The sequence below is a fragment of the Gavia stellata genome, chromosome 13 (genome assembly GCF_030936135.1).
Source record: "Gavia stellata isolate bGavSte3 chromosome 13, bGavSte3.hap2, whole genome shotgun sequence".
NCBI lineage: Eukaryota > Metazoa > Chordata > Aves > Gaviiformes > Gaviidae > Gavia > Gavia stellata.
This window is the reverse complement of record NC_082606.1, coordinates 4970610-4994037: the sequence shown is the minus strand read 5'-3', so window position 1 is coordinate 4994037 and position 23428 is coordinate 4970610. Positions and strand designations below refer to the sequence as shown.

Here is a 23428-nt window from a genome sequence, read left to right as displayed (position 1 = left end):
TTCTGCATAAGATGCTAATAACTTGTCCAATGCTTTATCATTGTTAGTCCAGTGATGAGCTGCACTATGTTTATTTTACATGTAATTTTACTCATAAGTAACATTTTTCATTTCAAAAGCATGGAATGAATACCATACAAAGTCTATTTTCTCAGCTATGCAAATTTCCATCTGCTTTCTACTGCAATGCAAAGTGGAAAAAATAGTTTTATTTTTACAGAAATGGCAAAGCAAAGCTGAGGTTAGGCTTACTATTCAGAGGTTAAAAGACACTACTGAATTTGAGCTTTCTGAGCGCTTCCCAGAACTTGGGGTCGCTCAGCTCTAATTATACTTTCAAAGCCAGACACAAACTGAGGAGATACACTGAGATCAATTATATCATCGAGATGGATGCTGGTAATAAGGAATTCACTTGAAAAAAATGCATGACTGTTACTAAGTAAGGCTAAGGCCAGTTCTAAATAACCAAGGCCAGTTCTTCTCAATTACTGTAGGTAAAGCAGCTTCTTCATTAGAAAAAAAAACAACCAAAAACCAACAACTCCTCCCACTATTTTCTCTGCACTCAAAGATTTTGGAAACAGTTGACAGAACACTGAAAACTAGCAGGGAAATCTGTTTAAAAAGGAACAAGCTAAGATCACTCACTCTGCTAGAAGGAATAAAAAAAAAGCCAAAAATGGTGACTGTATCAGACAGCCGATTACAATCATAGTGATGACGACCAAGCACCAGATCCCAAAACTGTTTCAACACAAGATTCAATAAACACATGACATAGAAGATTTTGTAAGAAGAAATAGTGATAGAGGTGCTGGTTAGTGCTCAATAATTAAACTTACATTTTGCATGAAAATCAAAGACTTGCTTTGTGTGCGTTGTAGGAAAAAATAATCCAAGGTTATCCTTCCAAATTTAAAGAACTAATTCAAAGTATAAATTAATCTAAGGCTAGAGTTAAGGTTCATGTCTGAGAAAGCCCAATACTGAACAATTCCTACAGATAGAAAAAACGTTCCTGGTATGAAGATACTGTGCAGTGTGTGTTAAGGGTAAATTTCCTAGCTGCAGTCACACCCTGATGTTTACCAGGGAGTCCACCTAGCTGGATGACATGACTTTGTCATAGATTTCCAAGTTCCTACCCTACAAAAAATACCTCAGTTATCTCTGTTTTTTGTTTTCATTACGTAAATAAATATTTACTAGTTACACTGTCAGAACAGCAATTATGTGCCAGGCCCCAAGGTCCCATTACCACTGGTAAAATGTTGCATTTCCTGTCCTTTTAAGCTTCACCCAGAAAGAAAGGTTTCACCTGTCTCAGTGAGCAGAGCTGGATCCTCCACACACAAGGCAGGGAGGAGGCAGGAACTTGTAGCTGGAGAGGGGGGACTACAGGAGGCATGATAGGCCATTGATGAAAGATCTAGCTTGGCTTTAATCATGAAACCGCTATTAAAAAAACCCCAAGAAACATGAGGAAATAACTAGGTAGTGATATTTAAGCACATACAACAGAAAATTCCTCAGAGTGAAATACAGACCATTCTAACATGCAGAAAAAATATCACAGCCTTGCTGTAAAATTAATTTCCACAGTCTAAGCCTGATCCACTCATATTTAGCTCACCTTTTGCATTAACCTGGCATTAACTTGGGCTTCTAGGAACTCTTTAGGCATAGGACCCCACAGAAAACACCCATTTTAGTACTCTAGTTTCCACAACTTCAGCAAGCCCTGTTTGTTTTTCTTGTCAGAAGAAAAGCTCTTACAATTTTAAAGACATGCCCAGCTGCCTTCCTCAGAGGCCACCACGCTGTATCAGCAACAAACTGTCTTTCCCAACAGAGAGGGTTTCAAACTAGCAAGTGAGCAAAATGCTTTTCCTGTTTCTCATGCATACGCAAAGACTTAAGCTTTGATTTCCTATGAAGATCAGTTCATCAGACTATTCACCTTGTATCCATACAAGATCTCCTACCTCTGCAGAAAACATAGCAAAGCCAGACAAAAGCTGAAGAAAGCTGATGCTAGAGATGAGCATGGCTCCCAGTCACTGAGACAGGCAAGAAACTGGAGTGGCAGGTGGTAAGGCTGGCACACACTGTGGAGGAAGGCAGAGCCCCTTCCCTACAGCGAAAGGACAACAGTGACGGAAAGGGGGAGACTTCCTTACCCAGAAACATCACTCCAAGGTTTGTGTCTGTTAAGCATGATCTGAGTCCTTGCACGTTGCAGAGGGCTGAGCTGCAGTGAGCAGGACGCTGTCTCAGGACACTGCAGTGCCATTCTCGCACTACCGTGCAGGAACACACTTTCTCAATGGGCACTGTCATGAAACACTTCCGGACAAGATCCGCGACACTTCCTACCCTCAGCCCAGACTTGACATGTGACAGCGACACTGCCCAGAAGGCACAAATATCAACAGCTCTCTACAGCCTGGCTGGCAACACATCTGGCTAATAGATTAATGACTCCATGGTACAACCTTTTATGAATTACACAGCATGTCTCTAAAATTCTAGCACTCTCTGTGCACCTACCACCACCATCACTGTTTGCTAGTACAACTGGAAAAGGCTCCTGCAGGTTTGTACAAGAACTCCTTTTGTCCAGCTACACAGAACTACCCATCCAAATCACAAGTCCTGAGACATTTTGTTAAAAGGCTCTCCAGTGAGCTTTATTGCTGCAGCTTTCCTGGGAGCTATACCACTAGCTCAGCAGGCCAGATCTTCCTTCTCTTGGCCTGCTCTGGCCTCAACTTAAGAGCTTCCATTCTTGGTTGTCTCTCGCTGCCACCTCCCTTGCCACAAGAACCAGTGGTTATTTGACCTGCTGCATATTCCCAAGAAGTCAAGTTAGCCTTCACTTCCTCACATTTTTCAAGAAGCATTTCCATTGCTTTGGCATGCCGTTAGAGTGATCTGCTACAAACATTCCTGCAAATGGCTTATGCCAGGATCCTCCTCAAAACAAGCAAAACTGTTAATAGGTTTCTTACAAAGTTTATTAAAATCAACGGTAAAGGATGTAGTTTGCCGTTACTTGAATAAAAGTGACATTTAGCAACATAAACTCATGTTTGAGGAGGAATAAATTTTGAAAACATTCTATGGAAAATAATTTTTTGAAGTATCCATTTTTGATCAACATCTCAGACACAGAAAGAAACTGAATCTGCCAGAAAGTCTGATGCCTTCAAAAAGTGATAGCATTAAATGCCTGGGAGGACTGTATAAAGTACTCCCAAATCACACAATCTACTGCCCTTGGGGGAAGGGGAAAGAGAAGAGAATCTTCTAATACCTTTGCAGGCACTGATTAGTTTATACCGCATTGCCTTCTAGCTCTTCTAGACTCCCACACTAACTAGTATAACTGAGGACTTTTTAAATAAATATCCCTATAATGTATTCATCTTCAGTTAAGTTTTCTAAACTCTCCCCTTCTCTTGTCATAAATTTTGAAAAAGAAAAAAACCAATATTTCAATATTCTAGCAATAAGCTGTATTACAGGTCTCAAAAGGGTTCTTTTTATATTTTAAAATGTTGAAATTTGCTAAATTCACTCTAGAGGCTCCTCCTCTCTTTAGGCTCCCTTTCAGCTATTGCTAGAGAACCTCAGTCGCCACAGACTTCACACTTACAAACTGACTGATTATTATCTTGCAGGAAGTAACTTTAAATATACATATATGATAATAATATATTGCACTTATTCAGCATAGCATTCGGCTAAGCTTCCCAAGCATAGCTGCTAGAACGAACCAGCCCATCAGCAACTTCTTTTCCCTAACGCCACATGCCTGACTTGTCCCCTGCATGTACCCTTTGGAGCAGTTGAGCAACAGAGGTGTAAACCTAAGATTAATATTTGAAAGACTGAGGCAACTTTGGAGCTAGGCAGATAGTTACAGCACACAGCTGCAGCTATGGAAAACCTACTCCCCCTTTCTGCAAAGGGTTTTCTCTCACACCATTGCCTTGGCACGGGAAACAACTGCATTTCCAGCATCCTTTGAGTTGCTTCTAGCTCAGCACTGGTTCAGAGAATGATCTGGTTGAGGAGCCCACAAATGCGCTGTTTGCAAGGCTTTATACATCTGGATCTGAAGAGCCTTTGCTGCAGCTACCTTCAATGCTGCACAGTGACAGGAAGGGTCTAATTTCATCACCAGACCAGATACATCTAAGCCTTGCAAAGGAACAATTGCAGTATACAATAGCAGCCTCCTTTCCTAAGCGCTGTGCAAAGATTTCAGATAAACAGGTCCTGGCTCTGTCGGTGAGATCCTGTTATTTAACTTCTGAATTAATATGAGCTAGAACAAGCATTAGGCCTGCATTAATGACTACTTTTCTTCTCAAGAAATCACCAACTCAGTTAGAAGGACGCTAACAGGACTCTTCACAGACGTTGTTTGAAAACCTTTGTTTTGTAAGTAACTTCTATTGCCAGAATGATAATAAATTAATCCTTTTACCTGCCTGTACCTGTCAGCAACTAACAGCTTGTTGCAAACATACTGAATTAATAAAAGGCATCTACAGGTTTTAAGGACATCAGTCAGCATTGGAAAAGATTCTTGCATTTCAGTCATCACAACCTGTCTAGTGTGTTATTTTTCTTCTAACAAGCAAGATATCATTTGTCACTGGCCCTAATCAGTAGTTACTGCTTGGAGAAACAGAAGCATGACAACCCAGTGACACTCCACATGTAACACACAGTTGAAACAAGACGTCTGCAGAGATTCTTACAAAAATCTGAAAGTGAAAATACACTGACAAAGACAGTGTGACATTATATTCATGGGCATATGTAAAGTATAGAACTTGAACACATTCAGAGTAAGGGAGCTAATTCCTGTCTTGCTGCCCTCTTCTCAATTTACAATTACAGGGCTTTCCCTGAAAAATCGTAACAAGCAGTAGAGGTCTGCTTGTTACAATTTGCCTATTTCCTTCATGTCTGTCATGGAACATTTTTGCCTACAGACCTCAGTACCAAGTAGACTTAGATTTCTCATCTATGAGAAGTATTACAAGTAAAATGCTGGGAACTAGAACATAATTTTGTAGTGGACTTTAATATCGCTTTGTCATGCGAGGATGGCACCTGCTCACATATACACCTACTCCTTCTTCTGGCTTATCTAGGAAAGGTCTTTCTTGCAGAGAATATGCCCGTTAAAAAAGGCCACAATTTCAGATTCCACATCTGGGTGTAGTATCCTCTAAACCCAGAGCATCACCTGACATGTAATGAGTACCAGTTCCACAGCATAACCCTGGGACAAGCCTTGTTCCTGTGACATGCAGCCAGGAAAGGAGGAGGGCTGCTGTGGCCATGCAAGCCTTTACCAGCCTAAGGCCTCTCAGGCAGATTCAAACAGCAAGGACCAGCCTTTACCAGGTTGTTTCAACTACACTTCTCCATTCAAAAGGTCTAATAACTTAACTGAACAGGGGAGCGATGTTCATCATCTCAAAAGACACCGGATTTCCAAATCCAGCGCAGAAACCACAGTGAAAATATGCTACTCAGTTTCCAGTTTCTCATTTTAGCAGTTTGACTGTTACAGCACATACTAGGGCCTCCTAGGTTAAAAAAAAGCACACCTTTTACACCCTGCATACTCACACTGAATTTCTTTACTGGTCACTGTTGTCAGATTTTTCACTTTCAGGCTGATGTTCTCAGGACCAGTCAGTAGTCAAAAGTAAGCAGTTACAGAAAATGTAACAGTTGAGGCCTTCCTGAGTGGGAAGGGAATGAAAAAAAACCCCACGAAAAACCCAAACCCAAAAAACCATCTTGCCTTAGAAGAAATCTTCTCAACAACCCTAAAGATGAAATAGCTGGGAGCGAAAAAAAAATAAGATTTGGCAGGGAAACTGCTTTAACTGAAGTGTTTTAAATGTAACTGCATTATTGGCCCTTGAAAAAGGATAATTGCACATACACAGTAATTTATCAAAACCATCTGCCAGATGTTGGGAAAGAAGCCAACATGTGTATAGCCCTAATTTAGCTATTCGCATATTCAAAAGAAAATCACTGGAGGGTGACACTGACTGGAAACCAGCTATCCTCACCCAGAGCACTGTATGTTGCCAAGTGACTGAGGGAGCCCTGTGTCATCCAGTTCACAAACCCAGCAGAGTGTTTAAGCAGGTGCTTATGGTTAAGCATTGTAACAGCCGATTAACTGCACCTATAATTAATACTTGCAGAAAAGCCTTTATAGATTAAAAGCTATATACAGGTATTAACCAGTCCAGCTGAAATTTTGACAGGTAAATCTCTTCAGGAATACATACACAGTGTTTTGCAAGCAGATATGAACACGTTCTGTCAGTGCTCGGAGCCAGTTGCAAACAACAGTGCTGTGCAGCACTGTTCAAAACAACAAGCCAAATTAAAGCTCTGTGTCTATGACGACGGCACCATGGGTTCCCGTTTCCTAGCTGGTTCAGAGAACGGACAGGTGAACTCAGTCTAAAGCACAGACACAGATGACACCTACCTACAAAAGACAACATAAACATACCTTTTGTTGTCCTAGTTGCAAGAAAAGAAACAGGAAAAATAGTTAGCACACTTCACTTAAAAAAAAAATAACATCCAAAGTGCATTTTTTGTAAAGGGATGTGTTTCTATTGTTGTATATTGCAATTGATTTAGGCTATCATGCACAGTCATTGTTTTAAGATGTGGCAAACATCCCCATGCGTGTCAGCTTTTAGAATAGTGTGGTGTCATCAGTACAAACTTACCTTCCTAGCTCTTCCCCAATTTCATAAACGTCCTCCACCTTCTGTTGCTTGAACAAAGCCATATTTGGACTTTTCATTGATGCACAAAGATGATGCAACTAGAATATTAAGAGAGAATGACATTCATTACGATCTTCCAACAGGCAAAGACTCAGTGAAACACATTTCTGGTATAGTCACTTTGGATCCATTGCAGTTCATTCATGGCCAAAGTTAACTACTGATCAATCAAAAGAACTAATTTAGCAGTCTCAGCCAAATAGTGAGGGTCCAAATCTGGAAAGAGGTGAGCGCCTCTAAGTGAAGAGGGTTCTTGTCCCTCACAGAAGTACCTGAGCACATACTTAACCAGGAGCACAGAACACACCTTGAAACATAAACATGATAGCAGTAAAACAACTAATTAATAATTTGACAAAGTTATGAACAACAAAGCATCCGCACTACACTAAAGAGAGCTAGCATGAGAATCAGCATTACAGGCTTCTTCATTAAAGTGTCAGCAGGCAGACCGCGAACCAAGGTGACCACAAGGCAGAGCTTCCTTCTTCTCGTGTCAGGCGATGTTTCTGAAGCACATAGGCATGACAGCAAATGGAAATCTGAACTACTGCTGCAAAAAGGCATTGTGATTCTGTCTACAGAGTTTTCAGCACAACATCTTTCATCACATGCTAGGCGTTTCAAATGACAAAAACACGAGCAGCATTTGTTGCATGCATTACTCTTTGTAACTGTGAAATCTATTTCCTGAACACAATCTTTTAAGTTGATAAGCTCTGTGAGGGCTGGAAAAACAAGCCCCACATTGGTGCATTTGAGGATCTGGGAGTATTATGCTGTGCTGCTTTGGGAAGAGAATATCAGAGATCACATTATTCCTTGGGATACACCAACACAGCAACATACGTCCTGTTAACATAATGGATTTTAACACGCTAACTAGCTGACAGGTTCATGACATGTTTGGTGTTTCCCATGTAGACGAACACTAGCATTATCCCCAATGGTCCGAACAACATCCATTACTTAGATCGGAATGTGCAAAGCAGCTGTAAGGCCTCTAGCATCACAATAAAAACCTAACTACATCGAGCCATACGGTTATTCTCACACATCTGTAGGCTTCAGCAGCATATCTGTACTTCTCAATGTAATGCATATTTCCTTATGAATCCCAGACGCTGCTTGCTTCAGATGCACTGGGGACTTCCAGGTTCTATATTTCTATACAGCTCCTGCATGTTTTTTAAATGGCAGTCTTTGGCATCTGACTGTGGCACACTGCGAAGCATATTTCACAAGCAAACAAAGCTCTACTTTGATCCTTTAGAAATAAACTCAATTCAATGTTGCAAGAAGATCCAGCTATTTTGATAAATCATCAGACTTCTTATAAAATAGGACAAAGTACCAAAGAGCAATTGCAGGGTTGGTGCCAAGTTGAAATGCACATATTTTTTTTTAAGCTTTTTCTCTAACAAAAGCATATACCATAAGCAGCAAATATACTGTAAAAATGTAACAGCTTGTCAAAACGCACCCAGCTTTTGTCATACACTCACCTCAAAAACAAGACTGGCTACTTTGTTTTCCCCCTCCCTTTTTATAAACCATTGGCTTCTAACACACAGGAGGCATGTTAAGTATCAATTAAATTCCTTTCCAAATATGCTCCTTCTATTGCTTCAAAGGAACAGTAATAGTCTCTTAGCTAGCTCTTCCACATATATTTTTTAGCTGTTGTTAGCAAAACCTACACATTAGGACAACAATTATTTGACCACTTTATCTGACGCAGAAAGGCTACTGTATCAACGCTTACACTGATGTAGGTTGGGAATAACATTCACTCTTTCACAAGACAGTAGCAATAAGTAAAGGGGTATCAACAAAATCAGATGTCCCTCTATTAGGTGCTCAGCACCAGTTACACAACACACAAGCTGAGAAGAGGTACCTGCTCCCACCCTCCGGTGACACAATTTTGTGTAATTCCGTGACGGCTCTCATCATACACTTAACATCTCTGTGCAACGCATCCTTTTGGATTGCCATTTCTAAAGCACAAGGAGATCCAGCAGGACTCTGTGACCATTCATTTCCCTTCACTCCTTTCCCTTTCGCAATGTGCTCATTAGGTGGGGAGCTTCTAATGGCCCACACTCAGCCTACAGCCCACTCTCCTCTACACTCTTTGCTCCAAGATGGGGGAGAAGATACAGGGCACATGCATTACTCCGGCAAGCCCCTCTCCCCAAGCAACCCAGAGCTTCACTCCTATCAGATGATGGGAAATATTCCAGCTATACAGGAAAACTGTGTCCTCTCCTTTTTGAAGAGTGTGTATCTGCACACCTCACAGGACAGTATGCATATTGTGATGTGACATGACTGACATGCATCTGTCACATGATCAAAGCACATCCACTTCTGTCACATTTCAGAAGAAGTTACCATTTCCACTGCGTGACAGACACTTGCAGGCACCTCATGGAGGACAGGGAGATGATGCAAGGTATGCCTAGCAATACCTTTCATGCCCTCAATAGCAGCCTTACTGGAGGTGTCCACTGCAGATGTGATGGCTCTCTTAAAGGCTCTGTGGGGCCTACTGCATTTTCATGAACAAATCTTTTCAAGCCTCAGTTTGAAAACGGCAACGGAGACAAATTTGCCTCCCACACCTTCCTGTATAACTGTGCTCTAGTGATGATCTCTCTTATCCAGCTACCCAACGCAAATGAGAGAAACCACACACGTTGTGACACTGAAGACAAGAATAACCATAGCACTATTAAAAGTATACTATAGAAATCAACACTTGCATCGGTGAGCCTCAACTAGATGCATTACAATGTGGGAGGGTTTTTTCACTTCCACTTTCCATCCCCATAGTTTGTCACACATTTTCTGGCTGACCCTTCCTTTGCCTATATTTTTTCCAAGACGAAGCCAGGTGAACTGTTCTGCTACTTTGCTCTTTAATTCCCTTCCCAAAGCCACATTCATGTCTGGGACAAAAATGTCTCTTTTTCCTCTCAATGAAAATAAGCAACTCAAATTCTGCTTTGTAAGTAACTTATTGCATTCCTCAAACAACCCTTCATAATCTCAGAGAAAGCTCATTAACCAATATTGCTCAGGGCTTGAAACTATAGTCAGTAAACGCTTTAGTGGCATTTACAAGAATGAGGACATCTCTGAGCTATTGGCTCCATACTGTTTATATAATGTTGCTTGCAATTGTTCAGAGCAGGATTTTCTGAAGTGTTGGTGCAAAACTTAGTTCAACACCCAAAGACTTCAGAAAAAGCAAACAAAGGACAAAGCCAAGCCTTGCTGAAAACCCCAAACCTTTTGCTCATCCTGAATTGCAAGATTAAGTTCTGAGCACATGCAAAAGTCAAGTACAGGAAAATGCCCACGTATTAAGAGATGCTGCTGAGACTTGCCCAAAGACTGTAAATCCCTCAAGCTGACTACTCCCTTCATCAGAATCCAAGGTACGTGGCTATAAATAACACTAATGCAAACACACCTAAAAGAAAACCATTGTTCTAAGAGAGAGAGAGTTTGTCATTCAGAAAAGCAAGTTAAAAACATTGCTTTGAGAATGGGGAACCCACCCAAGATGCCTGTGGAAACATAGCTACTTTATGTTAGAGTGACAAGTTCACTCACTTCCCAGCATCCTCCAAAGAATATACTTACTTCTGCAGATGCATAGAATCCATGCAATATTATCTCAAAAATAACCAGAAAATTCTCATCCCTTTTGCTGATCTTTTAACTTATACCCTTATTCTGCAAAGGTCAAACCAGCAAGTTTACTCTCAACACCAAGGACCCATTCAAGCATGCAAGTCAGAGTAGAGCCTTGTTTGTGAAGACTGAACACAAAACTGTTCCAAAGCGTTCAGACCCTCCAGTCACACCTCTGCTGTGCTGGTGCTTCCCATGTCTATCACTTCACGTTATCTTATACTGCCTTCCACTCTCATGACTTCTGCAGATATCCCTCACTGGCTTTCGCCCAGCAGTCACAGTTAGCGAATGCCCAAAATAGATCATACACTTGATTCAAGACAATTGTCATTAGCAAATACACAGCATAAGGGAGATAAGACAATAAAAGATAACCTCCACGGACTTAAAATTTATCTGAAATAAAAATGCCATTCAGAAGCATAAACGTGACCCTCCCCAGATATTATATACTGATCTTCGGAAACTAAGGTGACTTCCCATTCAAAGATTTAAACGACAACATTTTTGTTGGGAGTCAATTTGCAAGTACAGAGCACAAGTATATCAAAGGAGGAACAAGAGCCTTAATTTTTTTCTGTCGTCAGATGGTGATTTCCTTACGCTGGTCAGTGAAAGCAGACTGAATTAGCGATGGTCGTTCATCTTTAACTCATTCAGACAAAGAAGTTGTACATTCGTGATCTGAGGAAATAGCAACAACCAACTTCGTTTCCTGATACACTCTTTACGCTAACACTTCTGGGGCATGTGCCCAAACAACATTGCAATACAGTACGTCAGGACCGTTCCAATCACTTAGGGTCTGCACCAGAATTCGTTAAAACCAGGAGGATGGAGGAATCTACTGCAGTGATTTTTGGATCAGACCAGAGTTTTAAGAGCTCCAAAGCAAGCTCTGCAAAGGAAACAGCCTTCGGTGTTTTCATAGAACATGCCATGTCTATTCTTCAACCATCCCATGTTGGGACCAGCTCTTCTATATTAGTCTCCTCACTCTAGGATTTCTAGCAGTGAGCATTTCAATACAAAGGCCAGCTGCTACTCAGCATTCATATTAGTTAAGTGTTCTCATAATGGTACTCCATAGTATAGTATATGTATAAGTATATGATACTTCACCTTTTACTCCTGTATCCAACTCCCCTTTACACACCCCAAGTATCACAAAGTGGCAAAGTATTGTTAATCCTATGCAAATGATTTTCCTACAGACATGTAACAAAGCTGTAGCAAATCCAGAAATAGAACGCAGATCTCCGAGATTCCAGTTTCAGGCACTAGAAACATGTCCTGCCTAATCTCGTCACATTCCTAAATTCTGTCATACCATAAAATTGGATCTTATTTACCCTAAGAAATCACAGTTTCCCATTATGATCTAAGGCTTAAATTTAAACGTGTATATTTTACATCATAAAAACCCTGGATGTAGATATTCTTATTCCACTACAGAAGTGTCTTTTTAGTGCCGCTTGTGCTGTGTGTAAAGGAAATTAATCTAAAGAAATCCACTCTTCTGAAGAAGGTGACAGAATCTACCTTAAGAGGAGCAGAAGAAATTAAGTTCTGTTTCTCTCTTTTAAAAAAGTTTCCCTGCATAGGTAAGTTATTTGCCTGTCATCACCAAATTATTTGACAATCAATGGCTGGTCTACACATGTCAAATCCTTGATAAATGTCCACCTACCACTGAACCAGAGCGGGATTACAGAAAATAGAGGCGAGAACACAACTGTTGTATCATTTGGCTTCTCACCAGCCTTGCATTTTTTTTTCCTTAGGGTATCTTCTACCCTAAGGAAGCCAGATTCAAGTGACTGAGGTAACAGCTGAATAATCTTACTTTCTCAAGTACACCTGACATGAGCTGAATCACTAAATCCATTACCAAACTCAGAAGCATACCCTATGGCATGCTTTCATATTACACAACAATAGTTATGCTAAAGCAAAATCTAAAACACACATAAGAACAGACCAAAGTAACAACTTCCCTTAGAAGTTGTTTTTTAATACTGAAAAATGACCAAAACAATTTAGAATCAGAACTGGACTGTTTTAAATTAGTAATTTGAAAAAAAAAAAACCAAAAAAAAAAAAAAAAAAAAAAAAAACAAAAAAAACAAAAAAACCCCACCAAACAAATTCAAGTGATAACTACCTTCTAGTCTTGGTGCCTTATGCTAAAACTAAACAGATTTTTATAAGCGTTAAAGTGTTTTCCTCTTTCACCTGTCTCATCCCCACTGAATTTTCTCTCTCTTCTTTTTTTGCCCTAGAAAAGACTGAGGAATTCCAACAGCAAAAACCAAGTATTTTTTATCCTCTGCTTTCAAATAAATGTGATCAAAGCACAGTTAAAAGTTATATTAATTTCAGGAAACCCTTGTTTTCACCTAAATATTTTCCTGTCAGAAAGCAACAGTAACCTAAAAATTCTTCTCAGAAAATTGAGGCAGCTATTGCTACCTGTGTGCCTATAAAGGACACAAAACACACCCAACATCCGAGCACTTTAGTCCCATTATAGAATCACTGCTCCGGCCGCTAACTCTCAAGGGATCCCCTTCTGACCTCCCAAGTTCACTCTGCAGTAATTACATGTGTGGTGAATGACCAAAGACTGCATTTCCAAGCCTCCGCTTCAAGCGTTATGTACCAAATGCATTAGCTCTGCAGCTAATTATGGCTCCCCAGCAGACAGCTAACTGCGAGAGCTGCTGCTGTAACTGATCCCAAAGCCCTCGCGTGCCTGAGCGATGAGCTTGGTGCAAACGCCTGGACAGACAGGGCGCAGGGGGAAGCCCGCAATGCCAGGCACGCTGGCATAGCATCGCAGAGCCCCGCTCCCCGTCCCTGAGGCGCCTTCAAGGATTAGTACTGCAGATAAGACACATCACTGTCCCAAAGTCAAGTGAGATTTAGCCCGTGTGATCTACGTTTCTTGCACAAGCAGATACAGGACACAGGAAAGTCGGAAACCGATGAATGTTTCAGAACAGACACCTCTAGAGAAGATCAGAATTAAGCTTTTTTCCAATGCATTAAGCAGGCGAGCATGCTGATTTTGGTCCTTTTGCAGCTGGTGACTGATCAGCCAAAGCAGAAGCAATTGTCACACGCTTCCACCCTCTCATTCACACCTTCATTCCTAACTGTCCTCTAAAAGGATGCAAGCCAGGCCAAACCAGCTCCCGCCATGCTGCCTTGCCTTGGGACCCCTGGCTCACTGTCCACAGGAGCAGGTGTTAGGGAGCCTACCAGATCCCAAGTGAAGCTGTTTAAGGGAAAAGTCAGGAAGGAACTTATGGATAAACTTGCACAGCATTTGCTGAACGACATCAGTAAGCTGAAGCGTGAACCCAGGACCGACTGTCCCTGACGGCTTTGGACAGAAACAATGCCAGACTGAGCGGCGCGTAACACCAAACGGCGTGCTTCTGAAACTACGGCATTCCCCCGCCCTTGGGGGACCTGCTCGGGGATAAGTGACAGCTGCTCTCAAGGAGATGATCCGGGGAGCTGCCTTTTCCCCGGGCCGACAGCTAGCACAAACAATCTGAGGTGGAAACACCATTAACCACGCTGTACGGGTGGGATGGCCAAGCCTAAGCCACCACCCAAGCACCCCTGACAGCCCTGCCCCGCAGCCAGCGGACTGACCCGCGGGGAGGGAGCCCACCGCCGGCCCCCGGGCTCCTCCAGGAGGCTGAGGAAGCACCGGCGGCGAGGGGCGGCCCTGCGGGCTCCCAGCGCCTGCCCCGGCCGGGTGGGCTTCACAGCTGCGCTACTTCAGCCTCTGAACTCCGAGGCAGGCGGGACGCAGAGCGGGAACATCGTGAAAGCAGCTCTGAAGCCGTTACAGGAGGAGAGACGGGCGAAGAGGGAAACGGGGAGAGGGGGCCGGGGAGGGGAGGGAGCCCCCGGCCCCGCGGCTGAGGGGGAGCAGCGCCCACTTACCGCCGGGCACGGCCCGTCCGCCTCCGCGGGGCTCCCTCCGGCACTGCCTCGGCGCGCAGGGTCCCCGCCGGGCCGCCCCCGCCGCGTGCGCCGGGAGAGGCTGAGGGGGCGGCACCGGCCACCGGCACTGCTCACCGCAGGAGCCGCGGGGGCTGTGCCGCCCGCCCGCCCCGAGGCGGGAGGGAGAGAGGGAGGGAGGGGCCGCCGCGCCCCCTCGCGGACGGCGGCGCCCAGGGCGGCCCCGTGAGGCGGGTCCCGCCCGGCTGCCGCAGGGCCCCGCGGGGGGACGGCCGCCTTCGGCGCCCGCGGAGGGGGACGGGCCAGGCGCGGCCCGGGCCGCAGCCCGCGGGGGCAGCGGGGCGGGCGCGGCGGCCGCAGGGTGGGGGGCAGCGCCCCCGCCTCCGGGCAGGGAACGTGACATAAAGCCCCTTCACGGCGCGAGGGCAGGCGCGTCCCGAGCGCCACGGCGGCTCCCCCGGGCACGACGTGGGTTTTAGACCTTGCCGAGGTGTCTGGGAGCCCCCCGGGCCGAGCCCCGCCGCGGGCCCTGCCGGAGCAGCTGCCAGCGGCGCGGTGCGGGGCAGCGCGCGGAGCCGAGGAGGACGTCCTCCCCCCGGGGGGGCAGATCCTCAGCCGCTTCTCGGAAAGGAACCGGAGGGACGACGCAGAAAACCGCGCCCCACCTCGCACCGGCCTGATGGGGAGGACGGGAGGGACGCCGGCTGCCTCCGGCGAGCCCCTGGGCAACAAGTGCGGCTCGGGGGCCTTTCTTCTCCAGCCATACCTGACGAGTAACGCACCTGGGCATCACCGCTGCCCTGGCACAGGGCGCTTGCCAGGCATCAGCCCCTGCTTCTCCCTCTGGGTGGCAACTGCTCCAAAGCTTAGTGAAGAGCTCCTCTTGTCCTGGTTTTCAGCAGCTAGCCTGTACAACAATGCAAACTCCTTACTTATCCCAGAAATCAAAAGGCCCCGCACCTCAAAAACAAACACTGTCCTCACTTGTTTATGCAGCTGTGTTCCATTTCATCCCTGGTCAAGCTGAGTTACTCTGCAGTAAGAAGAGAAAGTTTCACCAAGGACACACGGACAAAGGTAACGGGGCCTGACATGGCTCGAACGATACTATTTTGCCATGAATGTCTTGCCTGTGGGCAGCCTACAGGGCAAATAACCCTAGCACTTGGTATCGCCACAGAAGCGACAGCCCTGCACTCCCACATTTGAGATGGGGATACGTGCTTGATCATTACAAAGCCTTCCAGACCATCACAGCTCTCCCAGGCTGATTAGGGAATCTCTCAGAGGTAGGACTTGATTTCTTCTGCTTTAGTAGATTCAGGATATAAGAAAGCAATACCAAGGAAATAAGGCTGAGGAGGTGAATTCATTAGAGAGGCACTTCATTTGGATAAGCCTTGTTCTACACTCTATACAAGCCTAAATACAAACCTATATTGTTTATTGTGTGGTCTGAAACTCAACATTACCCAGTGAAATTCCCTGTCGTTCCAAGAAACCACCGTGACAGAAAGAACAGCACACATTTCCAGTCCTCACTGTGGATCTCAAACCGCATTAATATGCACTACTGTAACATTTGCAATGCTGTTTTCCAAGTTGCCCTAGACTAAATGTTGGCTACCAACAATGATATTCTTCATCTGTTTACTCTCCTGTCTTAAAGACATTCCCAAAACCTGTAAAACTAGATTTTCTCCCTCTTTATTTGCCAGACAGTAATTACAATAAATACTCTTTGGTCTCCTTAAATTTCTTCCGGGCAAGGTAATATCCAATGTTTGTTAATGAGGAATGATGTGGTATTGTTCACACCTTCAAAATCAAATATAAATGCCAGGCAGCCTTCATTTCCAATTCTCTATGCGGTTAAGATAACACAAAGCTATGGCAAATTATCATACATAAATAGGCAGGCTGTTTCCATTGCAATAAGTTGCAAAGATAGATGAATTTAAAAATAATTTTATACTAGCCAAGTGCCTAAAGGCAGTGCTTTTTATTCTCACAGTTAAAAAGAAACTTGGCTTCAGACTTTTTCCAAGTCAAGAGGACTGAACTGTGCCCCTGCTCGCCTGCCCTGGGAGTGGTGTTCACAGCTCAGGAGTTCCACCCAGCTCTCCCAATTCCAAAAGGCAAGTGGCTGCATCTGATATTACACAGGGTGGAGGACAGGAAATAGGAGCAATAGTAAAAGTTTCAAAGGGCAGTGGAAGAATTCATAACGCTTCGAAAGGGAAATAAAGATATTTCATTCCTCACCTTTAGTTCTACAACGTGACATGATCACATGGAAGTCGCAGCAATCTTCCTACAAAATTCTGAGAAGAAAGGGCACACAAGGAAGGCCACCTCTTTCATTTGCTCCTAGCTGCAAGAAAGGGGACAAAACAGCATGGTTTGCCCTGAGAGGCCACAACTGCTTTTCAAATCAGGACAAGCTCTCCCTAGACCCTGAATAACCCCGATTTGAATTCACTATCTGCTGGCCAGCACTGCAAGGTCTCCAAGAGGGGCAGGACAGATTGTATCTCATCCCTGATGCCATGTCCATAGGGTTTGCAAGCCAAAATACAGGTTCTGCTTAAGTAAGACATTGCTCTTGCATGGTTCTTTAGTCATTCACCCTTAAAACACTCAGACTTCTTTGTAACATCTTTGGCAATCAGGGCAAAAGCCTTTATGTGCATACAGGACAAGAACCGGAAGGAAAACTCCAAGCTGAGTAGCATTTGAAGCAGGCAGCACAAGCAAGCACTGTAGCATCTGCTAGCCTTGCATTTACCAGTCTCCTTTAGGAAGTGATAAAGAAGGAAACCCATACCTTATGTACTGAAGAGGGAGTCCCAGGCTTAAATACCAGAAAAATACCACCTGCATTTATAAAAACAGGTAAATAGCTTATTTCACAGTTTAATCACCAATCACAGTGCCTGCAGACATTGCTGAGTCAGTTCATCAGCTCAAACCTGAAGTCGTAGAAGCAGCTCACTGCAAAAATTTAACTGTTTTGTACATACAAAAGGTACACCTCATTTGAAACACATGGGCAGGATGCAGTCACTTAATGCCAGGAGTATCTTAAGGCCAAAGCCATCTTAATTTACCAGGTATATTCTAGTGTTAAATGCTTTATTACTTTACTTCTTTTTACAACACCCCAGACTAATTTAGGGTAGAGAATAGCTAGCTTTCTTTTTAAATAACTATTTGGTTTTTTTAGTATCACATTCAGTATATAGTCCTGAGTTTTGCTTTCTAGCCTAATCCTCTGAAAAGCTAGCATTGCAGATGGGTATAACTGTAGAGAAATATGGCTTCTACAGCATAGTATCGTGATGAAAACAGCACTCTACTAACTTCCTTGTGACTGAACCTTTTACCTTCTTTTCCAGGGGGAAAAATTCCAAGGCAGAGCACACCCTTCCTTTGCATTATCTGAGTGAATGTACTTCATGTGTGGGAATTCTTAATGCTTCAGCAGTACATGGATTCTGCTTCCAGTGAGGTCAAGGAGCTGCAGATAAGGAAGCTATGTTTAGCACTTCTGAAACCCCCACAGAATGAACACCTGATATATTGCAATACCAGCAGACTTCGGTGTGTTCTCTGCATCTCTGAGGCACCCAGAACAGAGACAGAGACTCTGCAGGTATTTGGTCTCTGTTCAGAGTAGATGAGCTGTGTTTATCCTTTCTAAGTTAATGCCTTTCTTAGGAATAAGGTATTGAACAACATAAATCAGCTACCTATATCAGCCACACTTGCACCCTTGTTACAATTTATGCTCTGAGAACAGATGTCTCAAGCTCAGTCCCAAGGAGGAACCAGGAGCCTCAGCTGTTCTTTACCAGGCCCCAGCAGCTGCTGGGGCAAAACAACCCACCCTACTCTAGCTAAATATGACAAGTGTCCAAGTGAGGGCATTGCTCCCTATGCACTCTCTTCCCAGAATTTTCTCTTTATTCCTTTGACTTAAATTTTCAGTATACAGGACAGGAGGTCCTTAGGCCACAATCATGTTCTGCCTCAATTACTGCTCTCTATCCTGTTTTGCAATCCCTTTGAACAGATTTCCAACTGTGCCAAAATCTACTCTTAACAGCTTGCCATCCTGTAGCAGAGCCAGAGGACAAAAAACTGCACTATTCACCTCTATTATGAAAGATCTGTTTGGACATGCAGTTAAAGTGACGTCCCAACTCTTATTTTTCCTCCCTCACATTTAATGTTAGGTTTTATATCTGAAGTACTTGAGGTACTTGACATCCTTTTTAAGGGAATCGAGGTAACTCCAAAATGCAAAAAATCGTATCTGAAAGACAGACATTGAGGCTAGATTTCCAGATTAATTCAGTACTTTGTTAAATTTTCAAAGCAGCTGAAATTATGCACTTGGCTACCAAAGGCTTTAGCAGAACATAAGTGCCCAAGCCTACTAAAGCTTGGTGTCAGGAGATATCACACAAATACATACATTTCTCAGGAAGTCTGTTTCCTATGAATGCTCATGCAAACGTAATCTTTCCTTCTCCCCTTCCCTCCTCTCCCAAGAAACTAAGGACACCAATCATGGGTTTACCCAGTCAGCATCACCTGCACACAACCTGTCTATAGTTCAGGTCTTCATGCTTCACAGCCAAATTTGCATATATGTTCCTCTATAGAGACTCTCTCAAATCACATTCTAACACAAAACCATCAGCTTTACTACTGGTTTGTTCTGATGGCACCTGCAGTTATTTCCATCTGTTATGGAGAAAAAAAAACAAACAAGAGCAAACTATAAAGTAATAAACAATTTATTTTTTTTCTTTACATCAGTCTTTATGGAAATAACATCACTTATGTTTTGTGATTCAAATTTCTTGTACCGCATATTGCTGATTTCTAACATGGCACTTAAGAGAACATTCACTTAAACAGCTACACAATTTCATGAAATTTATTAACTTCCCATTTCTCAGTTAAGCATGACTAAACATACAACTCTGTCAGATTTAAGACCATTCATTCATTCCTGGTGTCTTAAGGAAGAAAAAAAAATCTTTTCTTTTCTGCTGAAATATCTTACCATGTTTGTACAAAGACTGAGGGGAAGGGGAGAATCTCTCACAGAAGACACCTAAAGGGCAACAAAAAATCCTTTTTATTGATTACATAGCTGGTAAAAAAACCCAACCACTGAACAATCTGATAACACTGGATGATAACGCTACCTGTAAACATGTACAGGTAAAGCTGAAATACTGTGTAGTTTTAATAGCTAGAGGTGTAGTGCACCGATTTTTTGTCTATTTAACAGAAGATAATAGAATGTTTTAAACAATAACCAGAAGTTTCACTGGAAAGCCATACATATGTGCATGAAGATGGAGGAAAATTCTGCAAGATGCAACTGAGTGGTCTGGTTTACATCACGTATACCGGGAACCATGCATAAGGAACTCTTTGCACATATGTGCATGACCTTGAAGTTAAAAAATAGTCTTAGCAGTCTTTATTTGCATTAACAGGTCAATCTCCTACTAAGTGGCTGGCATGAATGTTAAATCCTCATGCACTGTTTCAGAAGTTTGCCCCTAAACACAAACACTTGGTATCTATGCAGTTGAGCTTTTGCAGGCCACTGCGTCACACTGTATTTTTGCTTGGTTTCATCGGGTTTAAATACTGTCTGTGTATCTTGCATGTCCCTAACTAGTTACTACTCTTCCAAGTTACCAGATTAAGCACCACTAGAAAACTAATAGTGACCCAAAGATGTTTGCAACAGCAAGGCAAGCTTCCCCTGACCTTGCTTTCTGCTATATGCCTCTCATTTTTGTTCTGTGTAGACTTCTAGTGGTCAGAGGTTAGATGCCTCTGCAATTTTTTGACCTTTTAACTAAGGCATCAGTAATGATGCTTAACAAAATGAAGCCAACAGCTCGCTGGGAACTTGAGTGTAACAGCATCAACTCATTTCATACTCGCAAGCTAACAAAATACCCAGAGACAACATGATTTCCATAAGCTTCCTAAAATTCACATATTATGTTCATATAGTGGCATAAGAAACAGAGCTACTTAGTTTTACTGTACAATTGGGTAACAACTTATATAATGAAACACAGCAACACACACACAAATTTAACCATCAGCACAACTGTAAAAAGAAATGGTCCTGTAACATTGCAGGTCATGTTTTGTCAGCTAGAGAATTTCATGAACAGTAGCCCTAAAGTTTGTTTTCTCTTCACAAGCTAAAGACTTCAGCAAAATCAGTCTGAAAACATCTTGTAAAGTCATAGGACTACTTCATAGTGAAGACTCAAAACCCAGGAATAACAGACCTGTAGGAATAGAGTAGGTACATACTTCTAAATTCTTCACCTTAACGTTTCAACTATCGCCACTGGAAGGAAGATCTTCAGCTTAAAAGATTTCATTTAACACTTGAAAACAAGATTAAACAAAAAAAAGCAGACATTACAGATTGATTTAGAGACCAGCTCCTTCAAACCCAAGACAGCATAACTAGAAAATTAGAAAACCTGGTCCCATTTTTGTATTCAAACACTGATTGTAAGTAAAAAAGAATACAGTACATGCAATAATATGAAAAACCTGCCTAATAAACTCAAGTACACAACCAAGAGTATCTAGGGAATTAAAAAACCCCAAACTACTGCTTACAATAGACAAGGTAGGGGACATTTTGATCACACCTCATTGGCAAGGATTTGTTGGCTAATTAAAAATTATATGTCATATAATAAGAAGCATACATTTTATATCAAAAGTAGTCCTGTAAGTTACAACAGTCACCACTGATTAAATATTTCCCTTCCAGATAAATTGACGGATAATATGCTTATTTAGAGAAGGCTACAAATACATTCTCAAACAAAAAGAAAAAGTGCTGTGAAACAGAAGCAGGATTTCTCCCTGCACACACTTAAATTTTCTAAAACAATTACATGAGCATACCCGATAAACAAGTCCTACTTGTTCTCAGAAAACGAAAAGAAAACACATGAAGTAGAAGCTTGATGCACTTGACCGTTCCCGACCACCAGTTTTGTTTTTGCCAAGTAACCACTTCCCCAGAGCCGAGCTATTTGCTGCCTAGTATTTGAATGCTAGTTTTATCATGATGCATCCAGACACAACATTTAAGTCAATCCAACGTTCTGAAGATCTAACAGCTCAAGAACGAACATTGCAGAAGTCCAGAGAATAGCCAGCAAGAAAGATACCTTCCTCGTCCTCAGAACCGTTTAAGAGTATTGCTAGTCATCAAATGAGAAAGAATGGCCTCCAGTCACACTTCCATAGTCAGAAACACTACAGCTAAACACCCCAAATGTCTCCTTGCAGCTGTCTTGTAGGACATGCATGCAGCACTTACAGCAAAGCTGAGCACATTAAGAGAATATTGCATTTTTCTGCTGGAAAAGGATCTTGAATTTCTGTGTGCATGCTGTGACCTTTAGGCTCGTTTGATGGATTGATAAATATTTGCTTTAGGAATCCTATCGCTACCACTATTGTACAATAGTTACACATTCATGCAAAAAGAATGCTATGTTTCTTCTCAAAGGTCAAGACTTCATCTTATTTTAAGCCCTAAATAAGAAGCATTAAAATAAAAAAAAGCCTTCAACAGACACACAACTAATTAGCCACTAAAACATGGTACTCCTGTGACAAGCTCCATTCTTCTTCTGTAACAGCTAGGTTTTGGTTGTGGCTTTTTTGAGACATTGCAATCAAAAAAGTGAATAGAAATAAAATTGACTAAACAGAATTTGATCTATAAACCCCTTTGCATTAACAAGAATCTTTATCAACAGAGCTGCCCAGAAAAGCATAAATGGTGTTTGATATCACTGTTTCAGTATACACTGAACATTCAGTGACAAATAGGTACTTATTTTACCTTTACTTTAAGCACATATATTCAAGTGTTCTGTCTGACGATCCATTTCATGTCACTTCAGGAAAAGACAAAGAAAAGTTAAAGTTCTTCCTGTGCTTCATTCCATACTCTTTAGTTTGTGACCTCAAGAATGGCCGTTTTATTCAAGGACAACATGATGAAAGCCATTTATTGAACCAACCTGGAACCGAAAAATATGATGTCCTCCCACATTGAACCTGCACTACAAAAAAAACATTATTACATAATAAAACCCCCACAGAACGGCAATGAATATAGTGAACAGAGTGTGGACTTTTCTTACTCCTGTTTCACATACAGGCACCAACAGTGCACTGCAGGAAAACAACTGGCAATTCAGTTGATTGACTAAACTGAGACAGATATTAAGTGCTCTACATACAATTCCATGAACATAAATGTAAACAGAAGTGTTTGGCCTCCATACAAAGCAATATTTCTGAAAGTGCTGGGGTTTGGAAATCTGTCCTGCATATTTCCAAAAGCAACTAGTTTACATTCTGTTTGACAGGGTTAATAAAGTGTTTTGGAGGTTAACTCACTTTGGTCACGATCCCAAAGAAAAGTTTATGTTGAGTAGTTTCAACTATCCTCCTCATCATCACTAATAAGGTCTCTTTTTTCTACACACGTGTCTCGTTCACGCAGGAAATCCTCACGAATGGCTTCTAGTTCAGTTAGTTCAAGACGCACTTTCTCCAGGTGATAGGTCCTCCGGTTCCTGATCTGACGTAATGGAAAAGGATTCAGGTCTCCAAAGGCAATACCAGTCAGTTTCCTGTAAGATTACACAACATTAGAAGACAATCATTCATATTTGGTATTTCTTAAAATCAGTTTTGAACTTCATCAATATCAATATTTAGTATATGGCTGATATCTCTAGTCTCCTTGCCATACCTGACAGGTCTCAGACGTTGTCAGTATTGCAAGAAAG

At 42.4% G+C, this 23428-nt stretch overlaps 2 protein-coding genes across 3 annotated transcripts in view; both read right to left on the bottom strand.

The window, feature by feature from the left end:
- Window positions 1-14545, bottom strand: part of DAPK2 (death associated protein kinase 2) — a 44779-nt gene extending 30234 nt beyond the window's left edge. Inside the window, exons 1-2 of one of the 2 annotated variants that reach the window (XM_059823701.1) lie at window positions 14526-14545; window positions 6795-6892 (exon numbers count right to left, since the gene is read on the bottom strand). In XM_059823701.1, coding sequence (XP_059679684.1) covers window positions 6795-6871 — 77 coding nt within the window. In that variant the 5' untranslated portion in view covers window positions 6872-6892; window positions 14526-14545. Of the gene's footprint in view, window positions 1-2183; window positions 2285-6794; window positions 6893-14525 lie in introns of those variants that run through there. The other variant, XM_059823702.1, reaches the window with a different exon arrangement.
- Window positions 14546-19355: 4810 nt separating this feature from the next.
- The window catches only part of TBC1D2B (TBC1 domain family member 2B), a 36133-nt gene continuing 32060 nt past the window's right edge, over window positions 19356-23428 (bottom strand). The window contains exon 13 of the mRNA XM_059823869.1: window positions 19356-23269. Within this exon, the coding sequence (XP_059679852.1) occupies window positions 23074-23269 (196 nt within the window). The 3' untranslated portion in view covers window positions 19356-23073. The remainder of the gene's footprint in view (window positions 23270-23428) is intronic.